General features: G+C 45.5%; 1 protein-coding gene across 3 annotated transcripts; it reads right to left on the bottom strand.

Moving 5' to 3' along the window:
• Window positions 1-7,466: 7,466 nt before the first annotated feature.
• Window positions 7,467-20,739, bottom strand: CRYAA (crystallin alpha A). 3 transcript variants are annotated; one of them, XM_015883544.2, is made up of 5 exons: window positions 20,574-20,739; window positions 11,484-11,576; window positions 10,618-11,257; window positions 9,573-9,695; window positions 7,467-8,544 (listed from the first exon to the last, which is right to left on the bottom strand). In XM_015883544.2, exons 3-5 carry the CDS (start codon window positions 11,113-11,115, stop codon window positions 8,335-8,337), a joined length of 831 nt encoding a protein of 276 aa, XP_015739030.1. In that variant the 5' UTR covers window positions 11,116-11,257; window positions 11,484-11,576; window positions 20,574-20,739; the 3' UTR covers window positions 7,467-8,334. The 3 variants fall into 3 exon arrangements, with proteins under 3 accessions (XP_015739030.1, XP_032305051.1, XP_032305058.1); XM_032449160.1 differs by having other exon boundaries at window positions 10,618-11,576; XM_032449167.1 differs by lacking the exon at window positions 20,574-20,739 and adding an exon at window positions 12,217-13,016 and having other exon boundaries at window positions 10,618-11,576.
• Window positions 20,740-20,763: the final 24 nt, after the last annotated feature.

Here is a 20,763-nt window from a genome sequence, read left to right as displayed (position 1 = left end):
TAAATATTGTACTTCCTCTTAAGCCAATAAAGCGAGTGAGACAAAATCAAAGTTGAGAGAGGTTCACAAATATTTCAAGACCAGTTCTCAAGCAGGCCTGAGCCAACACCTTCCACTTGTAAACTATAAAATAACCTTAGGCTGTGATTGAAGTGAGCAATGTAGAAGGGTTATGGAAGCCAAATCTACTCCTTACTCTGAGACTCTTTCAAACCTAGAATAGTGTGTCCAACTCCATTTTCCAAGTTAAGTGAGCTGAATCCTATCCTTACATTCCAGAAATGGGACTGCAGAATGCTCGAGCCATAGAGCTTGCCATTCACAACCTGATGCTAAGCCCTTTCTCAGCTGAACATTGCACGTGCAGTTCTGGATCTCACCTGCCATCATCCTGTACTGTAGCAAAGTTTATGGTCTTTTGTCCTCTTGATCTAAATTGGCTTAAAGATGGTCAGGAAATGCTTTGCGGTCCAGAGTGCAGTGAGGTGTGGGGAGAAAACCTTCTGTGAACCCCTGCTGGGCAGGATGGGCCTTGGGTGACCCAAGCCTTAGGTGTTCATAATGGCAGTAGGTCATAATGGCAGACAGCTCCACAGCCTCCACTTTGTCTGCCCCATCTTCTGCAACTCGTTTGTGCCCTTTTCTCTGACATTTAAAGGACAAAAGCCAGAGAGCTTATGTTTCCGCCAGCCCTCTCCAGGCACAGGGTGTATTCCTGCTAAGCCAGAACAAGCTGCACAGAAAGTAAATATACAACCAGGGTTCTACAGCAGTGCTGAATGCCAACCAGGTTCAGTGGCAGCCAGTGAGTTTGCGGACGCAGGAAGGACACTGCTTGGAAATGTGACAGAAGACCTTGATGACTCCAGACATCCCTGGTGCATGCGCACAGTGGTTATCTCAGTAACAGGTGCTAAAAGTTGCAGCTGGCTCAGGAACAGGCACTGCCACCCTCCCTCTCCCCATAGGATCCTATTCTCAGCAGGCTGACAGTGCCTAACCTGCTTATCACGCACTGTGGGCACACCAAATATTCAAGAGGGGCCATCCTTTAGAAAGGAGGGCCTATTTTCAGCAGCAGCCTTTTGCTGAAGCAGGGAAGCTCTGGCCAGAGGCCATGGAATTTTGTGAGGCTTTGCTGGATTGCTGTGCCAGCTGGTTCCTCAGCATGGCAGTGTCACAGTATCCACACCAGCTCTGGTAAAGCGATAGCTTGTTAATGTCAGCAGCTGGAGATGGTGAGGGTGCACTCTTTGCTCCTTCTCAGCTGAAAAACAATACGGCTTTGCTACTCCTCAGCAGTCAGCGGGGATATGTCCTGAGAACTGGCTGAGCCTGGCCAGCTGGGGAAGGGAAAGCAAGGGGGAAAACTGATGCTTATTGTACTGACAGAGAGGTGCCGGCTCTGGGATTCAAGGGGAAGGAGGAGACAGATGTCTTGGGTGGTTAGTGCTCAATGACAAGTACAGCTGCATTAAGACAGGCACACCAAAATGTCACCAGACCACTCTGTCATTGGTAGAAGGGACATGTTTCTTGGTTTCCCATTGCAACCTGGACATATTTGAGAATAAAAGCTGTAATAAACAATGGCTGAACTAGGTCATCTTAAAGGTCTTTTCCAACCTAAGTGATTCTATGATTCTATGTCAGAGGGGAGTTCCACCTAGGCACAGCTTCTGCCTTGAGACCTTTATTGCCTTACACTGGGAATAGTTTACTTCCACTCAGAAAGCAACCTCAGCACCTGTGTACTGTACACCAACAGAGCATTTCTTCAGTTTGAAAGGGGGTAATGTCTAACCCACCATAACAACCCTGGTCAAGGCTCATCTCTCAAAGTCTTCAGTGACTCATAGATGGGCTTTCATGCCCAAAAAATCCTCTAATTTTTTCAGCTCTGCCAGGGGGTATAAAGAAAAATATTACCTTTGTCTACAAACCTTTGACCTGGTGGTGTCCTGAGTTATTGCAACTATGGCAAAAAATGCTGGAGGCATCCAAGCCTGGTTCTTTTCCAAGATAAAGAAAGCATTTCACCTCAAATGCTTAAGAAACGTGAGATTATGTCTGATTAATTGGAGGACTTTATTCTGCAGTGCAGACAGGCGCTGAGTAACTCCTCTGAGCCCCAAGCACTGTGAGGGTGCACAGCAGAGCCCTGCAGGAGAGGTTGCCTCAACATGGTAACTGGTCACATCAGGCTGACGCCATCTCCCCAAGGCATCCATGCACGCAAGCCCATCCTGCAGCAGCTGGCAATGAAAAGCCCGTGCAAACAAAACCACAATTTCTATGGATATGCATTGTTCCTTCCATTGACACCATCTGCTTCACTGCAAAATTTATAGGTAAAGCATTGTCAGCTTCAGATTTCTTGTGGGGTCATTGTTGTTTGTTTGTTTGTTTGTTTGTTAATTTTTTCAAATCTTTTGGCTAAATCAATGTACTTCCAGATGATATATTAACAACTCAAATGCCAGTCACGCGGTTAGGCTGCTTTTCCACAATGAACCAGGCATGAATTGGAATGAGAAGCTGAACTTACACCTAAGCCCCCAACACTGGCACGCTCCATGCTTCAGCTCCATGCAGCAGAACATTACAGTCCAGCTGCAAAGCATTCACACACTGAGTACTGCTGCATGCTCTCAGAGAGCATTTACTATTACTCTGGATTTTAGGGCAGCTTCTGCACTTTATCCTATCAAACCATAAGAAAACACGTATCGCCTTTAGGTTTTGTGGTTTGTTAGTTCAGTTGTTTGGTTTTTGTTTTGGTTTTTGGGTTTTTTTGTTTGGTTTCTTTTTTCCTTTTAGTTTGTGTTACTGAACCAGAAATAAGTGGCTCTGTGGGTATTTATTTAGCTGGAGGCTTTGTCTCAGAGTTATCTGTCTGATCTCTGGGGGAGCACATGCAGGCTGCTCTTTTCTAGGCAGATAGGAGAGACAAGGACCTGTTAGAGCACATCTGAAGGAGGGCCACAAAAATGATCAGGGGGAGGAAACACCTTCCCTGCGAGGACAGGCTGAGAGAGATGGGGCTGTTCAGCTTGGAGAACAGAAGGCTCTGCAGAGGGCTGAGAGCAGCCCTTAGTTACCTTAAAGGGAGCTCCCTTAAAGGGAGCTGCAAGGAAGAACTCTTTAGCAGAGTCTGTTGTGATAGGACAAGGAGAAATGATTTCAAGCTAAAAGAGGGGAGATTTAGGTTGGATATAAGGGAAGAGTTTTTTACAGTAGGGGTGGTGAGGCACTGGCACAGGTTGTCCAGAGAGATGCTAGATGTTGCATCCCTGGAGGTGTCCAAGGTCAGGGTGGATGTGGCTCTGAGCAATCTGATATAGCTGTTCTCTGTTCATTGCAGGGGAGCTGGACCAGGTGTCCTTTAAGGGTCCCTTCCAACTCAAACGACTACATGATCCTCTGATTCTGTATGATAGAAATGAATGTTATGGCAGCTTCACTGGTTCGCCCACTGTTTCCACTGTTTGTCTGAATCTTCTGTTCAGGCCAGTCTCTGTTTCTCTCACTCTGTGCTCTCCTTCATAATGAGTTAAAATGATAGGGGATTACTTGTTGCTGGAAGAGCAAAGCCAGCCCGTGGGGCTCGCCCTAGGATGTCATCTCTGGTTTGTGCTGCTAGAGAAACTCCTGCCAAGCAAAAAAAATCATCAGCGATTGCTTTTCTTTACAAAATCCCTTTCACTGGCTCCACTGAATCACTCTGCCACTGCTAATGAAGTTCACTGTGTTCCATTTTCTCCACACTGGTGTGACAGGGCATTCATTTTGTGTTATGTTCAGGTGAGACTTGCAGCTGCCACACCAAAAATCAATGGGACAAAAGGAGCACTCAGGAGAAGCCAAAATGCCATGGAGCCAAATGAGCCAGACGTGCTTCTGCTTTCTGTCATACAGAATCATGTTGCGGTGTTGTGAACCTTGCAAGCAAAATGCTGACACCTTCACATTCTGAAACAAAGCTTTGCATGGATTCCCTCACCCTGCAGCCCACTGAGGACATAAATTTAAGCCAAGCGTTCCGCATTGCTGTTTTGTGGGCTGTTTGGAAGTGCTTCATAAATTATCAGAGAAAAAAAGGCCAGGCTGTTAGTGAATGCTTTGTGAAGTCAGCATCATTGAGAAGGGTTTGACATGCTTTGTTTATGGTGGGTGAAACGCCCAAGAAGCCTCCCAGCCAAACCAGCCAAAACGAGGTGAGATGTCCTGAATACTTCTTCTTAAGTAAAAACAAACACAAACAGTGAAAAAGCAGGAAATTAAAGCCCAGGCCTTCCTTAGGCAGCACTGAAAACCACTAAGCAGGTTACTCTCAATGAGTAACAGCTCAGCTTTGAGCACTGCCATAGGTTCAGGGTGGCTTATCTCAAGGAGTGGGTTATCTCGAGATAAACACCAGTAGAGCCAAATGTCGTGCCAGCCCTCAGCTGTGCATCCCAGGCTTGGTCATGTGCTGTGTATGGAGGAGCAGAACACCCCTTTTACCCCTTATCCTTATCACAGGGTGGGTGAAATGGGAAAGCACCTATGGGACCCTGTGGCCCATGCCCTGCCCCAGCAGGGTGTGCAGGCCCATGTTCAGGTGACTTCTGAAGGGAAGGAGATGAACAGTTTGGGAGACATCTGCTCACTCCATCCCCTTTGTTTCCATCCATCACACAGCGTCCTTCTGAGAGCATTGTCAGTGATGGAAGGAGAAAGAAAACTGAAGTAATTGCTGCTGGGAGGGGAAAAAAGAACAAAAGAAGAAGAAAAATAAAGACACCGCTGGAGGAATAGTCAGGAGATAATCAGGAAAATACCAAACGTGACCTTCCTGTTTGGCATTTCCTTCAAGCAGAAGGCCATGAAATCCCAAAGACATGCGGCTGCTGCCATCTTTTGGCCAGTCACGGGGCTCCCGGAGCTGCCTGATTTCAGAGGTCAGAAACAGCCATCACTTTGTTCAGCTGTCTTTTTCTTTCCCAGAGCAGATACATGTATTAAATCCGTTGATATGGCATCTCTAAGCAGTGCATTGGAGGTGTCAAGGAAACAAAACTGGGGCCTGTAGTTCTCTGGATTCTCCTCATGAGCCTTCTTGTAGACAGGAGCCACGATGCAAAGTTCCAGTCCTCTAGGGCCTCTCCAGTTGACCAGGAACACTGATAGATGGTGGAAAGTGGCTTGGCAATCACCTCCACCAGCTCCCTCAGCACCCTTAGATGGATCCCATCTGGCCCCATGGACTTAACACAATACAGATGGAGTAGTAAGTCTCTATTTCCATCTGAATTGTGGGACTTCCAGGTCAGGGGGGAAAGGATCCTGAGGATAAGTGATCTGACTTGTAAAGACAGGTGTAAAGAATGAATGAGAACCTCAGCCTTTTCATTATACTCAGTGGTCACATTCCCCACCGCATCCAATACAGGATGGTGATTCTCCCTAGCCCTTCTCTTACTGTTAATATACTAGTAAAAAAAAAAAAAAAAAAGTTTTTTATCTTTTACTAAAGTGGCCAGGTTGAGTTCAAGCTGGGCTTTTGCCTTTCTAATTTTCTCCCTGCATATCCTAACAATTTCTTTGTACTCTCCCTGAGTTGCCCATCCCTTCTTCTACAGGAGGTAAACTCTTTTTCTCTCCTGGAGCCTCTGTACATTTTAGAAATCTCCTAGATGACTTCTGCACTGTATTATATTTCCAGTATGTATCAGGAAGTTGAAGTCTTCCATGAGAACAAGGGCTGGTGATTGCACAACTTCTGCCAGCTGCTCAGAGAACACCTCATCAGCCTCTTCATCCTGTTCAGGTGGTCTATAACAGACCCCCACTAGGATTCAGTCTTGTTGGCCTTCCCCCTTATCCTTACCCATAGAGACTCAGTTTTATAATTTCCATTAATTAAATGGAAATTGTGCCTTTCTTGCAGGTACGGCGGGCAGTTACTTCACTCATCTATCTCTGCTCACATTCCCTGATGCTCCTTTACCTCACCATGCTAAGCAGATCTTCCCTCTGCTCGCACCTTACACAGGTGGAATCCCTGCTGCCCTCCACTGGCAGCAGCAGGCTCAGGCATTTCTACCTTGCTTTTGCTACACATACCATGAACGCCTGTACCATAACCCAATCTCATGTTTTTCCACCAAAGTGCCAGTCAGTCGCAATCTAAGTGCTAATCTCTTAATCCAAACTGGGATGGGATATCCCTGGCTGCAGTCCTGCTGTTTGGATTGTGCAGCGACTTTCCTGTACCATCCCCAGAACTCAATGATCCTTGTGGTTCCCTTCCAACTTGGGATATTCTATGGTTCTCATTTTATAAGCCCTGGTGCTGTTACCATCCACCACACTGTCTGGACACTGCCAGGTGCCATCAGCACCCTAAGGCAGGTCTCCTTTCACTCCACAATGAAGTCATCGTTGAGTTTCTAATAAAAAACCTTTCAAGAAATCGTGTTAGTACTTGAAGTGTGTTAGCAACACCTTGTTAACAGGTGAATTTGTACAGAAAAGCTCCCTCTTGAAACTGTGATCGTGGTTTGTAAAGACTTTTGTAAAAGAACATTAATCCCAGAGAAGTGAATGGTCTTTGCAGAGCCAAGTGCAACAAAGAGGAGGAGTATCCCAAAACCACATAACTAGAAGAAGCGGTGCCTTATGCTTGAGGCCTCGGTTTGAGCTTTAGGCCTCTGGGGTCACATTCCAGCCCTGCACAAAACACCAGCGTGTCTTCATACAGAAGCTTATAACAGCCCCTCACATTTTTAATAGGATCATAGAATTTTTCATAGCATAACAGAATGGCTTAGGTTGGAAGGGAACTTAAAGATCATCTAGTTCCAATCCCCTGTCATGCATTGCCATGAGAATGGCTTGATTCTTTCCTCCCAGCTCCACTGGGTTGTTGCCAGGAAGGAGAGATGCCAGCACCCAATAGGTGCCTCAGAAGGCAAAGGAGCAGTGGCCACTGGCCCTTTACAGTCAGGTGAGACAGAAAGAGGCAGCTTTTGTTACCATGACCTCTCCCAGCCTCCCAGCCCTGCAGTAGCAGCTCACTCCCAGTACAACGCCATCCTATTCCCAAACATGCTCATTCATGCATTTCCCCTAGAGATGGCACATTTTTTGGTTGAAAGCTTTGGAATTGCCTGATAATTAATCACAGTAAAAATAGGTTTAAAATAGTATTAGAGTTCACAGGAATGCTTTGCTCTCTGATTAACAACCGTCTCCCTCCTCAGCTTAAGAAATGGCTCAGTGCTGGGGTGTTGAGAATTTTCTTTGTGTTTTTTAATCCTTTTGTTTTGCTTCAGTGAAGGATAACAGGAAGTTGAAAGGACAAATACACAAAATAATTACAGAATGTGGTGGAAAGTGCATCCTCCGAGTGGCGCAAGGCACCACGTTCACTTTTCCACTTCAAAACCTTTGAAAAGGAAAAATCAAACCCCCAAAGCCAATTGCGTGTTTCCTATATCTCTTTATTGACTGCCAGGGACTGAGTTCTCAGGTTGACTGCCAGATACCAGTGGGTCAGATGGAGCTACACTAGAATTACAGCGAGGGCAGGAGCAAGGGTGTGATACGCACAGGCTGGGGAGAGTTTGGTGCGGTCTGAAGCCTCTGCAGAGCGGTGAGCCCCCTCTCTCCCCACTGCTACGACATCGGAAAGATGCACTTGTCCTTGTGTCAGATGTCCCTAAGGAAGTGACAGGCTGGTGGTGTGAACAGACACAATGAAACACTTTGCTGAGAAAAAAATATATGCTGTGACCCTCAAACATAACACGTTATTATCTGTCCTGTGGTTGCAAGGAACCTGTGGTACATTCGTCGCACATACACAGTATCCCAGTGTAGGGCTTGGCTTGGCCAAGTTGTGTTTTTTGGAGTAACCAGTTAACTGTGTGGGATAGAAAAAGTCTCTGGGGCTTCTACCCCACTCCAAGTCCCACTGCAAGCATTTGTGCACCAGGAGATGGTGTTACTTGCGCACTCCTTTCTGCCTGGTGGTGGTTGTGGACTACTATACCAGAGAAAGACCCTGTTGGCAACTGAATTGGCACGGCAGCATGTGAAATCCATGCCATCCTGACAGCTTGAATTGCAGGTTTATGCCTCAAAGTCCACCAGCCATTCACCCAGCACCTCATTCCATACAACGGGAGAAAAGAAACATAAAGGGGAGAAAAAAAAAAGAAAAAGAAGAAAAAAAAAAAAAAAACCAGAAGAAAAACCCTTCTACCCCTCTATGTATTCACTGATATCTATGCAATGGCTCTAGAAGTGAGACCTGCAGCCGGTGGCAGCCTGAGTACCGCAGAGGGTTTAGGAGGAAGGTGCAGAGGTGGGTTTTTCCTCCCGGGACACAGGGATGGGCCTCTCACTGTGGCTGGGGTCCATATTGGAGGGGACCTTTGGGCCCGAGAAGGTCAGCATGCCGTCGCTGGACAGGGAACAGGTGATGGCGGACTGGTCCACGTTGGCGGGCAGGCGGTACCGGCGGTGGAACTCACGAGAGATGTAGCCGTGGTCATCCTGAGATGTAGAGGAGAAAGCCCTGTCAGAAGCCCCTGGAGCCCACCCTTCCCTATCGTCTATCATTCATCAGAAATGGTCTGCATTGAACCTGGCTTGACCTGAGACCTTACTCGGGGCATCTCTTCTTTTTGTTTTATTTGGTAGGTTTGTAGGATCAGGTGTCCCTTCATGACACACTGAAACCTCAAAAGAAGTGTAACTTAAATTTGTTTGTGGGCTGTCAAGGCCTCTGATTTCAAAGACAACAAAGAGGAAGCCTGAGGCTCTACAAAGTGAAGAGCAATGCGTGTATTCACATGTGTTTCCCTAATAGGCAGAGGCACTTTGTCAACCAAAGGATATTGTCATGGACCACCTTTTTTTTATCAAAAAAACACATCTATTTATTCATTTACTTTTAATTCAGCCATGAAAAGGGCTGATTTTCTTCTCTGTAGTAACAGTTTCAGAAAAGAATAAAAATTATATTTAAAAAAAACATACACACACACAAGAATACTGTTTCCAGGCTAGAGTTTTCTAAGTCCAGAAAGTTTAGAAGAAGAATTAACCCCCCACTAGCATAACTCACTTTTCAATATCCACCAATATTTCCATGACATATGTGTTAAAAGTTTCCAAGCCTGGGGCATTTGGTTGTTTTGTTTTGCTTTTCTCTTCCAGATCAGCATATGAAAACTCTGTACCCCCTAATAATTCTGGCTTATAAAAACTCATCCATGCTGTGGCAGCACTGAATAATACTCTTCTTCTGGCCTGGTGTTATTAGTGAACAATGCACATTGTCATCTGATGGTTATGGAAGATGATGGTCAAACATAAACAAAGGAGAGCTGGATTAGCTCATTACTGCCATCAGATCAGATCTGGGCTCCATCAGGGCTGGATATGCCAAGAATGACAATTTGTAACTCCTCTTATTTGGCTGGTTTTGTTTTTGAATTTTTTCTTTCCTTGGGTAATGTTGGAATGAAATAAAACAGAGCTTGACCAGTTGCTTAACCACCCTGCTTACTTCCACTTACCTGTCTTTCACTGTGCTTGCCGTGGATTTCCACAAAGTCATCAATAATCTTCACGCTCAGATCTTCAGGAGAGAAGTGTTTTACATCCAGCATGATTGTAAACTTGTCCCGGTCAGACCTTACCTGAAAGGAACATTGTTAGCAATTAAGTCCCAGGCTTTACACACAAAGACAGCATCAGTCTCAAAAGCCAACAGCCATACGGTTCTCTCTAAAGGGGCTACAGGCCAGGCTGATCCACAGCCTTGTGAGAGTGAGAGTGTGAGAGTGAGACATCAGGGACTCTGGGGGTATTTGCAGCGCCCTTTCTTTTGCCCTGGGCAGATGCAACTTTTCTTGCCCCTATTCTTTTGCCAGACACCCCTTTGACTGCACTTAGAAATTTACCAGATGCACTGAGTATTTGTGCCCAGTAGCAAGAGGGGATTAAAATTAATACTCTGTGACAGCATGTGTTTTGTCCTTTCAGCAATTTAGAATGTCTTCATAGTTTCAGCTCTGTAGCTAGTTTCTGGGAGGAAACCAGAGGGCTAGAGACAGCCCCAGTCCCTGAGCTTCAGACTACAGCTTCCACTGCTCCTCATGCCCGTGAAGAACTGCTCCTAGGTCCTCCAGTATATGCTGGCAAAAACTGAGGAGCTGCCAAGGCAGAGAAGGGGACTGGAGAAACTCCTGCTTGTGCTCGCCCATGTCCTCTCCAATACAGAGCCCAGCTCGTGGGCACTTATTCTGGGAGAAACATCAGTTCCTCCCTTACCAAACAGCTGACAACTGTGAAGGCAACACAGGAATTCTGGTATGTGACATGATGAACAGTAGGGAGCCAAACAACTTTCCATTGCTTGAAGGGCAGCTTTCTCCCAAGCTAAGGATCTGGGCTCCCAGAAGGGGTAGGAGGCTGAGTATGGTAGCCCAGGCTGAATCTGATGGCCCCAGCACAGGGCTAAAGCTTTTGCCCCGCTCCAGAAAACACTGGGCAGAAAGAAGCCAGCAGAGGTGTGGAGAAGGACAGGAAGGCAAAGGAGGGGGCGGTGAGGAGCCTTACCTCTGAAATGCCCGACTCCAGCACGCTGCGGAAGAGGGACTGCCGGTAGTAGGGGCTGATAGTGGAGGAGAACAAAGGCAGGAGATCGTACTCCAGGAGACCCTCTCCAAAAAACTGGTCGAACAAACGGCTTGGAATCAGGGGTCCCAGGGCGCGTTTGAACCAGGGGTGCTGGATGGTAATGTCCATGTTTGCTGCTGCTATGTCTTGTTCTAACAGGAGAGCGAGGGAGCTGTGCAACCGCTCGGAGGACAGCGATGCCTTTGCTGGCCTGCACAGTGCAGCCCGGGGAAGGCTGCCCCTATATATACTGCACTCGCAGAATGAAGGCATTAGTGGGATTTCTCTGGAAAGACATGATCTCACGACGAAGGCAACATGGTCAGCAGAAATGCGGAGATTGACCTGGGGATGACAGTCTGGTGGGAACCAGCGCCAGATCTCCTGGAGGGATGCTGCCAGGCTGTGTTGCATGGGACAGTTTCTGCTCACGGGCATCAGCACATCCTCTGGATGCACAAGAGCTGCCAGGCAGATTCTTAGGGGTGTTTGGGGAGGACACCCATTCTGTGGGTCTTTGCCCCCAGCCCTTGGCTTCTTGCTTATGTGCTTTTGTTTGTGTCATTTCTTGAAGCAGTGTCTGCAAAAATACACATTAGTTTTCTTCCAAGAGAAGAAATAAAAGGTCTAACCTGAGTTTGTGAAAGGGACAATTTTTTGCAGTGTGCTATAAAGTGTGTCTGATACATCTGGGCAGGGATCCTCCAGCAAATTCCCCATGAGGAGCAAGGATGGGCTGCTGAGAGCCCCCATAGGCTGTGCTTCTCTGAGTAACAACAACCAGCAGAAGGAGAACAGCCACTTACCTGCACACCAGCCACACAGGGAGCTCAGCAACATCCAGCTGGTGAGATTAATCCAATACAGTCTGACTTGTGTCTCTCAGAAGGAAACTGTGTCTGGGAATACAAAGAGTGAAAGAGTGGTCATGAACTCCACTGATGTTATATCAAAGAGTTTGAAGAGAGGAGAAAGCAACAATTCTGCACTAATTCAGGGGACCAGGATGCACAGTCTCTGTATTATTATCATCTACTGAGCAAAAGCAGTGAGACTTGTTGATGTTATCATAAGAGGAACAAACTGAAGGATACATTCAAAGGTGCACCCAAAAGCTGTGCATCAAAGATGAGGCTCTCTCAAAGCCCCATTGCAAATCTCTAATGCAAGTACAACTCAAAAGGCCTCACTATAAGATCTGCTGTCTAGCTTGTTCTTAAAAGAATTCCTCCCTAAGCTATTATGAATAAACGACAGCACATGAGACACACAGTGAAGGCCAAGACATTGCCCAGGACAATTAGCAGAAATCCCAGTAAATCCGAGTAAAGCAGGCTCCAGCAACCAAGCACAGTCCTAGCTTGTTTCCAACTGCTTCTAGCTTGGATGCATGGCTGACCCTCACCTATTGGTTTCTGGGTGAAGCCAGTGCTGCTGGTAAGCACAGCACAAGCCTAGCACAGAGAAAAAGAATATTGAAGCGACTGGACAAGCACAACTGTGGAGGGTACATACGTGATTCTGAAGTGCTAATCTCACCTCAAGAACTGCTTTTGACTGCTGTGTTGCAACCCCAGGAGAGCTCAGATGGCAATTTCTCTGCTCTCATCTGCCTGCCCTCTCAAGGCAAGCAGTCTCTCCTGACCTGCAGGGTGAGTTATTCTTCAGGCAGATTTTGAAGATGAGAATGAGTTCCGATGCTTTTACTTTCAAGACCAGTCAACCTGAAAAGGCAGGACTGTATCCACTTAGATAGTCCTCTGCACTTAGGTGTAAGCTGAATAATAACAACATCAGGGACTGAATGACATTTGCCCTTATTTAAAGCTAAAATTGTTGAAGCACAATAATTAAGAGTTTTCCCCTTGGAGAAACATTTCTATGAGTACAGAAAAGGGTTAATGACAGACCCGCAGGTAATAATGTGAGTTCTTTGCAAGTTTTATTCCCAGCAGACTGGGTCCTGTAGAAAATACTCTGAAATATCTGTGATAGAGCTGGTGAGCAGGGAAAAAAAAATAAACAGCATGCTTTTCCTAGTCTTACATAGACCCAGCTTTGGAAAGGATGCAAAAAGCCCATTGAAGTCAACACACAAGCAATAAAGCCAAGCAGGCAGACTCACTAGGGAGACAATATTATCAGTTTTGGCTCATCCTTTGCCAAGCTGCTAAGCGCTTATTAGGTGCTTACTCGAGCAGTGAACACACAGTATTTAATTTTTTTCTTCTTAAGGTAAGAGTCCTTTCAGTAGAAACCTCATTTTCTATTCCTCAAATACACACATAACACAGAGAACAATATCATAGAATCATAAATGTTGGAAAGGACCTCTAATAACATCCAGTCCAACCACCAGCCCACCCTGCCCACTGCCCACATCCCTCAGTGCCACATCCACACGGCTCTTGAACACCTCCAGGGATGGTGACTGCACCACCTCCCTGGGCAGCCTGTGCCACTGCAGCACCACTTGTGCTGAGAAGAAATGGTTCCTAATACCCAACCTGAAACTGGAGTATCCAACCTATCACATCTGCCCTGGGATGCTGATGGAGGCAAGAATGACTGAGCACAGCTGCAGATGGCCTCACTTTCCCCAGCACTCAACCCCCCACTTAATACCACGGAAAGCACTAAAGTAACAATTTCTGCTGAGTTTTGGGTACTGTTGATATCCTACTAAGTCCATATTGATGGAAGGAAGTAAGGCCATGTTATCAGTACAATTTGCACATCTTGATTAACTATGGCTGAGGCTGTAGGGTTAACACAGTGGGAGGGCTGAAGTGAGAGGGGGCATATTTTATATTCTTTTATCACTGGATGAACAAATGTTTCTTGTTAAAAGCTAAATAACCATCTGAAAACCCCTCTTTGAGGACAGCTCTAAGAAAGAGATAAGATAGTGAGAGGGTTGTTGCCCACTGAGCATCTTTGAAAATCAGGCCCTGTACTAAGAAGTTTAAATATGGATCTAGGAATCTATCCATCAGCAAGTGTATTTAAAAACAAAAACAAAAACCCAAAAAACAATACTTTGGGTTGCTTTTCTTTTAAAGAGATGTCAGCATGTTCCTAGGGAACAATGCTTTGGTTTCACAGGTACAGCACTTGTACAGTTACCACTGGAGCCAAGGAGAGGCAAGCAGAGAAGGGACAAATAGTGGAGATGACGGTTCTAGTTTTCTTCATAAAAAGACATCTTTGTCTCACTGTTTTTGAGACACACACCACTGCTTTACTGCTGGCCTTAGGGATTTCCATCCCCACAGCTCCTTCCTCCCCATTTTAAAGAGATGGGGCTATTTTTATTTCCTGGCTTAAACAGATCCACAAATTTACTGTTCAGCTCTAAGCTGGAAAAGTTAAATATCCACTCTCCTTATGCAAAGACTGATATTTATTTTATCTAAAGAATTTATATAATACCAACAGTCTGCCTTGGTGAAGCCAAAGAGGCTTAAAAAATTACTAGCAATCCCTTTTTTCCACCTCAGAGCCCACATCCTAAACACTGAACAAATCCCATCAGTGTTTGGGGCACATAGCATCATTGTTGTCAAATCAATGGTGAATTTACATGCTGTTAATCCTTGGCATTTATTCAAACAAGCTCAGCAAGTTTTAGAAGCACAATGCATTTCATGTTTTCGTCAATGGATTTACATAGTGAATGAGAGATGCTCTCCTCTTCCCAGTCTGCAGCAGCACACCAGTGTGGGAGACATGAAGGCAGCATCCAGCACAGAGAGCAGGAGAAGTGGAAGAGAAGCAGGTCTGGAAATCTACAGCTGCTGAGTAATGGTGCTTCTTCCCACCTGTAGATCTCAGAGCACTTTACAGAAGAGGTATGTATCAGCATGGTGACTAGGAACAGTAAGTAAAAATGAGTTCTCACCCTGAAAGGCAGGGGTAAAATCTGAGCCCTTTTCACTCCCCTCATCTTCTCCATGAATAAAACTGCCTTTCCTCCAACTGCCCAGAGCTTGCTGCTGAGAGTCCCTCTGCCTTGCGACCAGGCCTCATCTCAGAGAGTTTTCCATGGCCTCTGTTCTTACAGAATCAAATATTACCTTTGCTGTGGGAATAATAACCGTTCTTCTCAGACTGCAGAACCTGAGACTGCAAGATTCTTTTGGGAGATGATGCTTACTGATCCAAAGCAAATAATCAAGTTGAGTCACATGAGAGTTTAAGGAATTAGAACCTTAATTGCTGTCCAGAGGAAATGAGGAATAACATCCATTGATTATGGCATGAACCCCCGTGTTGTTTCTGCATGGTCAACATGGCATTAAGCAGATCTTCCTACAGTGCCTATAGACTATTCCTGTAGATATTTTTTTTCTTCAAAGGATTACTGTGTGACCTGGAAGGAAAGTACAGCATACAAGGAAGAGCAGAAGCATGTCAGAAAATGTTCTATCATAGATATTCACTCGGCAGGTTGGTAATGTGGAAGGCTTAGGAAGCAGTCAAGACTAATGCTGCAGCCCTCTTAGTAACTCTACAGTGACCCACACAGCCCTCGTTTGAGTCCATCTCATTGTGTCTGAGCAGGGCTTGGGAGGAAAACAATAGACACCAAGGGTAGATGCTATTGAATGGGTAGATGTTATCTCCTGGGTGAAACCTCAAAGGAAAGTTCAATAAATTGCCTGATCACAGGTGATGCTGCAGCAAAGTCCTTAAGAGCAAGCTTGAGATCAATTGGACAGTGCTCAGGTAAACTGGCACTGAGAATTGAGATGGTTTTCAGCACTAAGAAAAGCATGGAGATCAACTCACAGAGAAGATGGGGTGGGTTGGACAAGAGGGCTGTGTCGGATACAGAAGGGACACTGATGGAAGGGGTTTGGGCAGACAAGCTGTATTAATGATTCAGGTTAGAGAGTTAGACCTCTGAACCTGCTACTGTATGTACACAGGCTATCAGTATAATTAAGTTATTTAAACTTACTTTAGACAACCTAGTGCACCTGCACAATGCAAGCACATCCAGCATCTACTGCAGGAAGCACATCCTTCAGCAGGAAACCATGGGATGCACCTCTTAACATCTGCAAAGCACCTGGGGAGTGCTACAGGACCTGAAAACTTCCCTGTGCTGTGTCCAACCAGCCAAACAGTGTGTAAAAAAGCCAGCTCGTGATGGGCTAATGATCGCCAGTCCCTCACGCATGGACGCCAGATGAGTCTGTTATGGTGGCTGCTGTCTGGTGACTTGGAGAATTTATTTTTACAGTAGATCAGTGATGGGAACCTTGGGAAAACATAACTTGGCAGAGAAAGACCCTACTGATCCATTTGTTTCAGCTGCTCCCAAATCCCCTTGCTGGTTTTATGTGCGCTCATGTGAAGATGAGCATTAGCATGAGAGTGGTGGAGGTTAGCAGCAAGAAGATTAGGGTGATAGGCCAGTGAGCACAACATTGAGACAGGCTCTGCATGCGTCACTGTGCACGCACAGGAAAAACGCAAAGGCTCGCTCTCAGCCCTTCTTACTCATTATGCACCACAGGTTTATGTCTGCTTTGCATCACCAGAGAAAGGAAACTAGTCGATGTAAGCCAGAGGTCTCCCTGATCAAGGTAAAAAGAGCACAAAGGCCATTGGCTGGAGCACGCTTCTGGGGAGAGGATGGCAAACTAGGGGATAATGAAGCTGAAGAGCGGCTTGTTTCCCAGACTCTAACCCAGTGGAAAGTGCTACTCTCAGGAACAGCAGATGGGAACAAACTTGCGCCAGCTAATGTAACACCAATGAGTAGGGCTCTGCTGTCTATAATTAAGGTTAAATGACAAAAACTGTCACAGGAGCTCCGGTCTAAGCCAATCTATCTTTTCACTTTGTTTTCTTTTCACCATATGTGTTATGCTTTTTGTCAAAGGTCATAGCTGTGGGGACCAAACATGGCGAGGGAAAACAAGCAAATAGAAAAATCCCCTCTGCAGCTGTTCAGTAGAAAGAAAGAAAGGAAATTTGAAGTTTACAACCCAGAGGAACAGCGTGGAGGAGGGGAACTGCAGCTCTGAGTGCAAGAAGAGGAAGAAATGTTAGAGCTGTAATTTTTAAACGCGGGGTCCAAAATCTAAAGTCACAGCATGCAAGCACAGAAGTCCTTGCATAATATTTTTCACTTACAAGAGTGACACAATTCTGATGGTCTCAGCTATAAAGGTTTAAGTAATGCATTTGATGAGTGGCTGTAGATGTAGGAGAGTAGTTCTGGAGGTTTCTGATAGTATTTTGGCAGAGGAGCAAATTGAAATCTACACTGGGTAGTGCTGCCCAATCCTTTTAGGTTCCCTCTCCATCTACTGCATGACTTGCTGAGCTATATGAAAAATGACCCTCTTCTAGTCCTAAATATTGTTTTAGCACTGACTGAATGCATCCAACCTTCCATTCTTATTCCAAAGTCTTTTATGACTCTACTCCTGAGTATCCAGGTTTCATTCACTGGGTTACATCTGCTTATTTCTGTGCTGATAAGTGACAAAAACTCTATTCAGTCTTTCTCTGGGTCTGTGTTGACTATGGCCTGGTTCCAGGTTAACTTCCCAAGAGCTGCTTGCTACCTCCACAACTCCCTGGAGAAAAGCAAACCACCACACGAAGAGAATAAAGACTTGATGGCTTTTACGCCCTCATTGTGCCATCTTCTCTTAGAGTCTTCACCTGTCCTGGAAGCTGGCTCCTACCCCAGGGGAGACCAAGAAGCAAGAGATGAGAGAAAGGGTACAGAGTAACTGACATGTTGTAACCAAATGTGGTCTTCCAGTGTGCATCAGCAATTCTCCTTTCTGAGATGAGGAGTCCTTCCTGGCTGGTAAGGTCCTATGCACAAGATGCTCAGACTGGTTTGAGTTACCCTGAAAAGGAAAATGAGGAACTGGGCACAATCACGTTGGCTGTAGTACTTTTTTTGTGTTGGAAGGGATCTTAAAGACTACCTCATTTCAACTGTCCTGCCATAGACAGGGACACCTTTCACTACACTAAGCTGCTTAGGGCCCCATCCAGCCTTGCCTTGAACACCTCCAGGGATGGGACATCCCTAGCTTCTCTGGGCCATTTATTCTACTGCCTCATCACCTCAGAGTTAAGATTTCCTACTTAATATCTAATCTAAACCTAAACCCTCATAGTTTGAAAACATTACCCCTTGTCCTATTGCTACTGTCTGTGATGAAGTGTCCCTTTTCTTTTATGTACTGGAGTATCTATTTATGTATCTATTTATGTATCTATTATAAGTTTTCCCCAGAGCTTTCTCATCTCCAGGCTGAACAAGCCCAACTCCCTCAGCATGTCAGAGTTTCTTCTATACTAGTTTGTTGGTAACCATCCAGTACTTCAGCTCCTGTGTGTTGCAGCAGATATTCCGCCTCATTTTGACCCCCTGCTCTGACCCAGGCAGCTGGGTTCTCTTGGCCTACAGGGACACAGCTTGGTCAAGGAATTAAAAAGCCAGCAACAAGAATACCTGCAGTAATCAATAAAAACATGAAAAGAGAATGGAATATGTCTTTGAGAAATTGAGGACAGCGTTACTGAAAATTGCTCCCCTCCTTCTGGGTTTTACAGAGCCCAAGAACTTCAAACCACATAGGAGAACTGCAGCTCTTGCAACATCACGCAGTAAATGTCCTCAAACAAAGCAGTAGAGACACGACCTTCTGTGACTGTTATTGCAAGGACTTCGACACGGCTACTTCATGGGTTACATACCATAGTTGGCAAGTGCTATTTCATCTCTGAATTGTAGCACAGGCAGTTTTTCCAGTGTGTTCACAGCGTATCAGAAGCAATGTGCAGTCTTCGGTTGAAATCACAATATGCTCTACATCCATTTAGTATTTATTCCCATAGGCCGCAAAGCTGGCTTTCCCTTTACAAAGCACTCAGGCAAAACACGCTCTAGGGGACTGAAAACTTGAGCAGCTCTGGAAGGGGTTAGTGGGGTCTCTGTTACAGTTTCCAGTCACATGTAAAATCATTTTTGAACCTCTGAGAAGCAGCAACACCCAAATTGCCTGAAGATAACCTGTGTTAGCTTGTAAGGCATCTGATCCTTCCACCAGCTTGCTCTATCAGCATTACTTTCCACATGAGGAGAGATACAGGTGCTTACTTTCAAATGATCTTTGCTTTCATTTTCATCCTTAAGCCAAGGTTTGGTTTTTAATCGCTTGTCTTCCAGCTCATTCTGGACCACAGACAACTGGATTTTCCCAAGCAGCCCCAAGCCTAGTAGACAAAAGATGATGTGTTATCATCTCAACAAAAGAAGCTGCAAAGGAAAGAGTTGAGGTTTCATGGGTGCTGTTGCCTTGTTTCACACATTTTTAGCTTTCTGTCTTCCAGACAGCAGCAGCTTTGGAGGTAAGAACTTGTTTTAAGTTGCTTGTGTGTTCTTACTTTCCAAGCTGAGTACATTTCCTTGCCCCCAAAGCTGAACTCTTCCAAACACTAACAGAAGCTCATGTCCAGAGCAAAAACACAGAAGTGGCCTTCAGTATTAGACTGATACAGTCAAGTTCCCTGTGGTGTACAAAATCCAGCCATGAAATGCCAAGCTTGAGACCTAAGCTCTCTAAGCACAGCTGCTGCCTCCATGGCCAAGCAGGCCCCTTCACTCCTGCAGGTGATGGAACCTTTGTAGCAAGTCCATCACAAACCCAAAAGTGGCACGTGAACCTCACATTACATTCAGCATCATGCTCTTTGAACAGAGATGGTAGAGGTGGGAGGGGACCCCTCTGCAGCATCTCAGCCTTCCATCACTGCATGGACTTCTACAAGCTGTAGGCAAACAGCATGCCTTGTGGCAGAGCCTCTGGTACTCAGTGCTGGATGAGCAATTTGTGTTGCTATTTTTCCCCCAGACTGTAGCTGGACTTCATGAGAGTTCAGGACCAGACACAGAAAATCTACCATACCAAGACAGAATAAAGAGTGACAGCTGTAAGATTTAACCTTGCTAATCCAGCTATTTATCAGAATGGGTAAATCAACAGCAGCTGTTAATGAGCCTACATCAATATACCTGCTCAATAACCAAGCAATGCCAACAGGGCATTTTTTCACAGCTGGGACTTTAAAAGCATTTCTGGTCTAGAAACAGTATGGCAAAATTCCCACGGCATTCCAATGAAGACAACTGCTTAGGAAAGCAGTTTACATGGGGATAAAAAACAAGTAGGCTCTTTTGTAGACATTGGCAAACTGATTAAAGTGTCATGTATCTCGCCTTAGGGTGCTCATTCTATCTGCTTATTTACTGAGAGAAACAAAGGACGGAGAGAGCATGCGTGAAGAAGGGCATAGAAATGAGCTTGGATGGACATCTGCTGCTGATCAGCCATTGCAAAGAATTAGCGTGGTCTGTTGTAACCACTACTGTTGTTCCAGGTGATATAAAGTGTAGTGGTAAAAATCCTTTAAGTGTTTTAATTAGCTGGTAGCAAAGAAGTCTGTCACTACAGCTACTGCCCCATAATGAAGTGCTACAAAAAGAACTCACAGGAGGTGGCACAGCTCTTAGCTGCACCAACACCAAAAGCTTTGATGCTGGTGATTTCAGAGCACTGACTAAACAGATCGATTAGATCTGCATCTGCGAGTCATAAATAGAAAGTAATGTTTGCACAGGATTAGAGTTTCTTGTTTTGCAAATAAGCAGCTTGGCTTTGGGTAACATTTCCCAAGGCACCTATGCAATAAAGCTGGGAAAGCAGAGCTTGTGCACCACAGCTTCTCCAGGCCAGGCACACCATACAGACAGGTTTTTCTGCCATCAGCTCCTAAGGTGTCACATTCACACACACTCAGGGACTCCCTACAGCCATCTGGTTCCTCCAGGATGTTTCCAGGAGATGTCACCTCACCTGGTCTAATAACGGTGTCCTGAGAACTTCCCATGTATATATAGGGTCAGCCTTTCCAAAGCTTCTCCCTCCTCCAAGGCAGATTCATGTCTCCTCACAGGAATAGAATCAGAGAATCATTAAGGTCAGAAAAGACCACTAAGATCACCCAGTCCAAATGCTAACCCATCCCCACCATGCCCGCTGCCCA

The sequence above is a fragment of the Coturnix japonica genome, chromosome 1, assembly GCF_001577835.2.
Source record: "Coturnix japonica isolate 7356 chromosome 1, Coturnix japonica 2.1, whole genome shotgun sequence".
NCBI classification, from domain to species: Eukaryota; Metazoa; Chordata; class Aves; order Galliformes; family Phasianidae; genus Coturnix; species Coturnix japonica.
The sequence above is the reverse complement of the archived record's forward strand: the minus strand, read 5'-3'. Positions and strand labels throughout refer to the sequence as shown.

Bases quoted from the DNA above. Each gene is read 5' to 3' on its own strand.
- CRYAA (XM_032449160.1), bottom strand. From the start codon at position 11,115: ATGCCCGTGAGCAGAAACTGTCCCATGCAACACAGCCTGGCAGCATCC. The intron at 9,696-10,617 runs GTAAGGCTCCTC...TGTTCCTTTCAG, and splicing joins TGGAGTCGGGCATTTCAGAG to GTAAGGTCTGACCGGGACAA. The intron at 8,545-9,572 runs GTAAGTGGAAGT...TCTACATCTCAG, and splicing joins GCAAGCACAGTGAAAGACAG to GATGACCACGGCTACATCTC.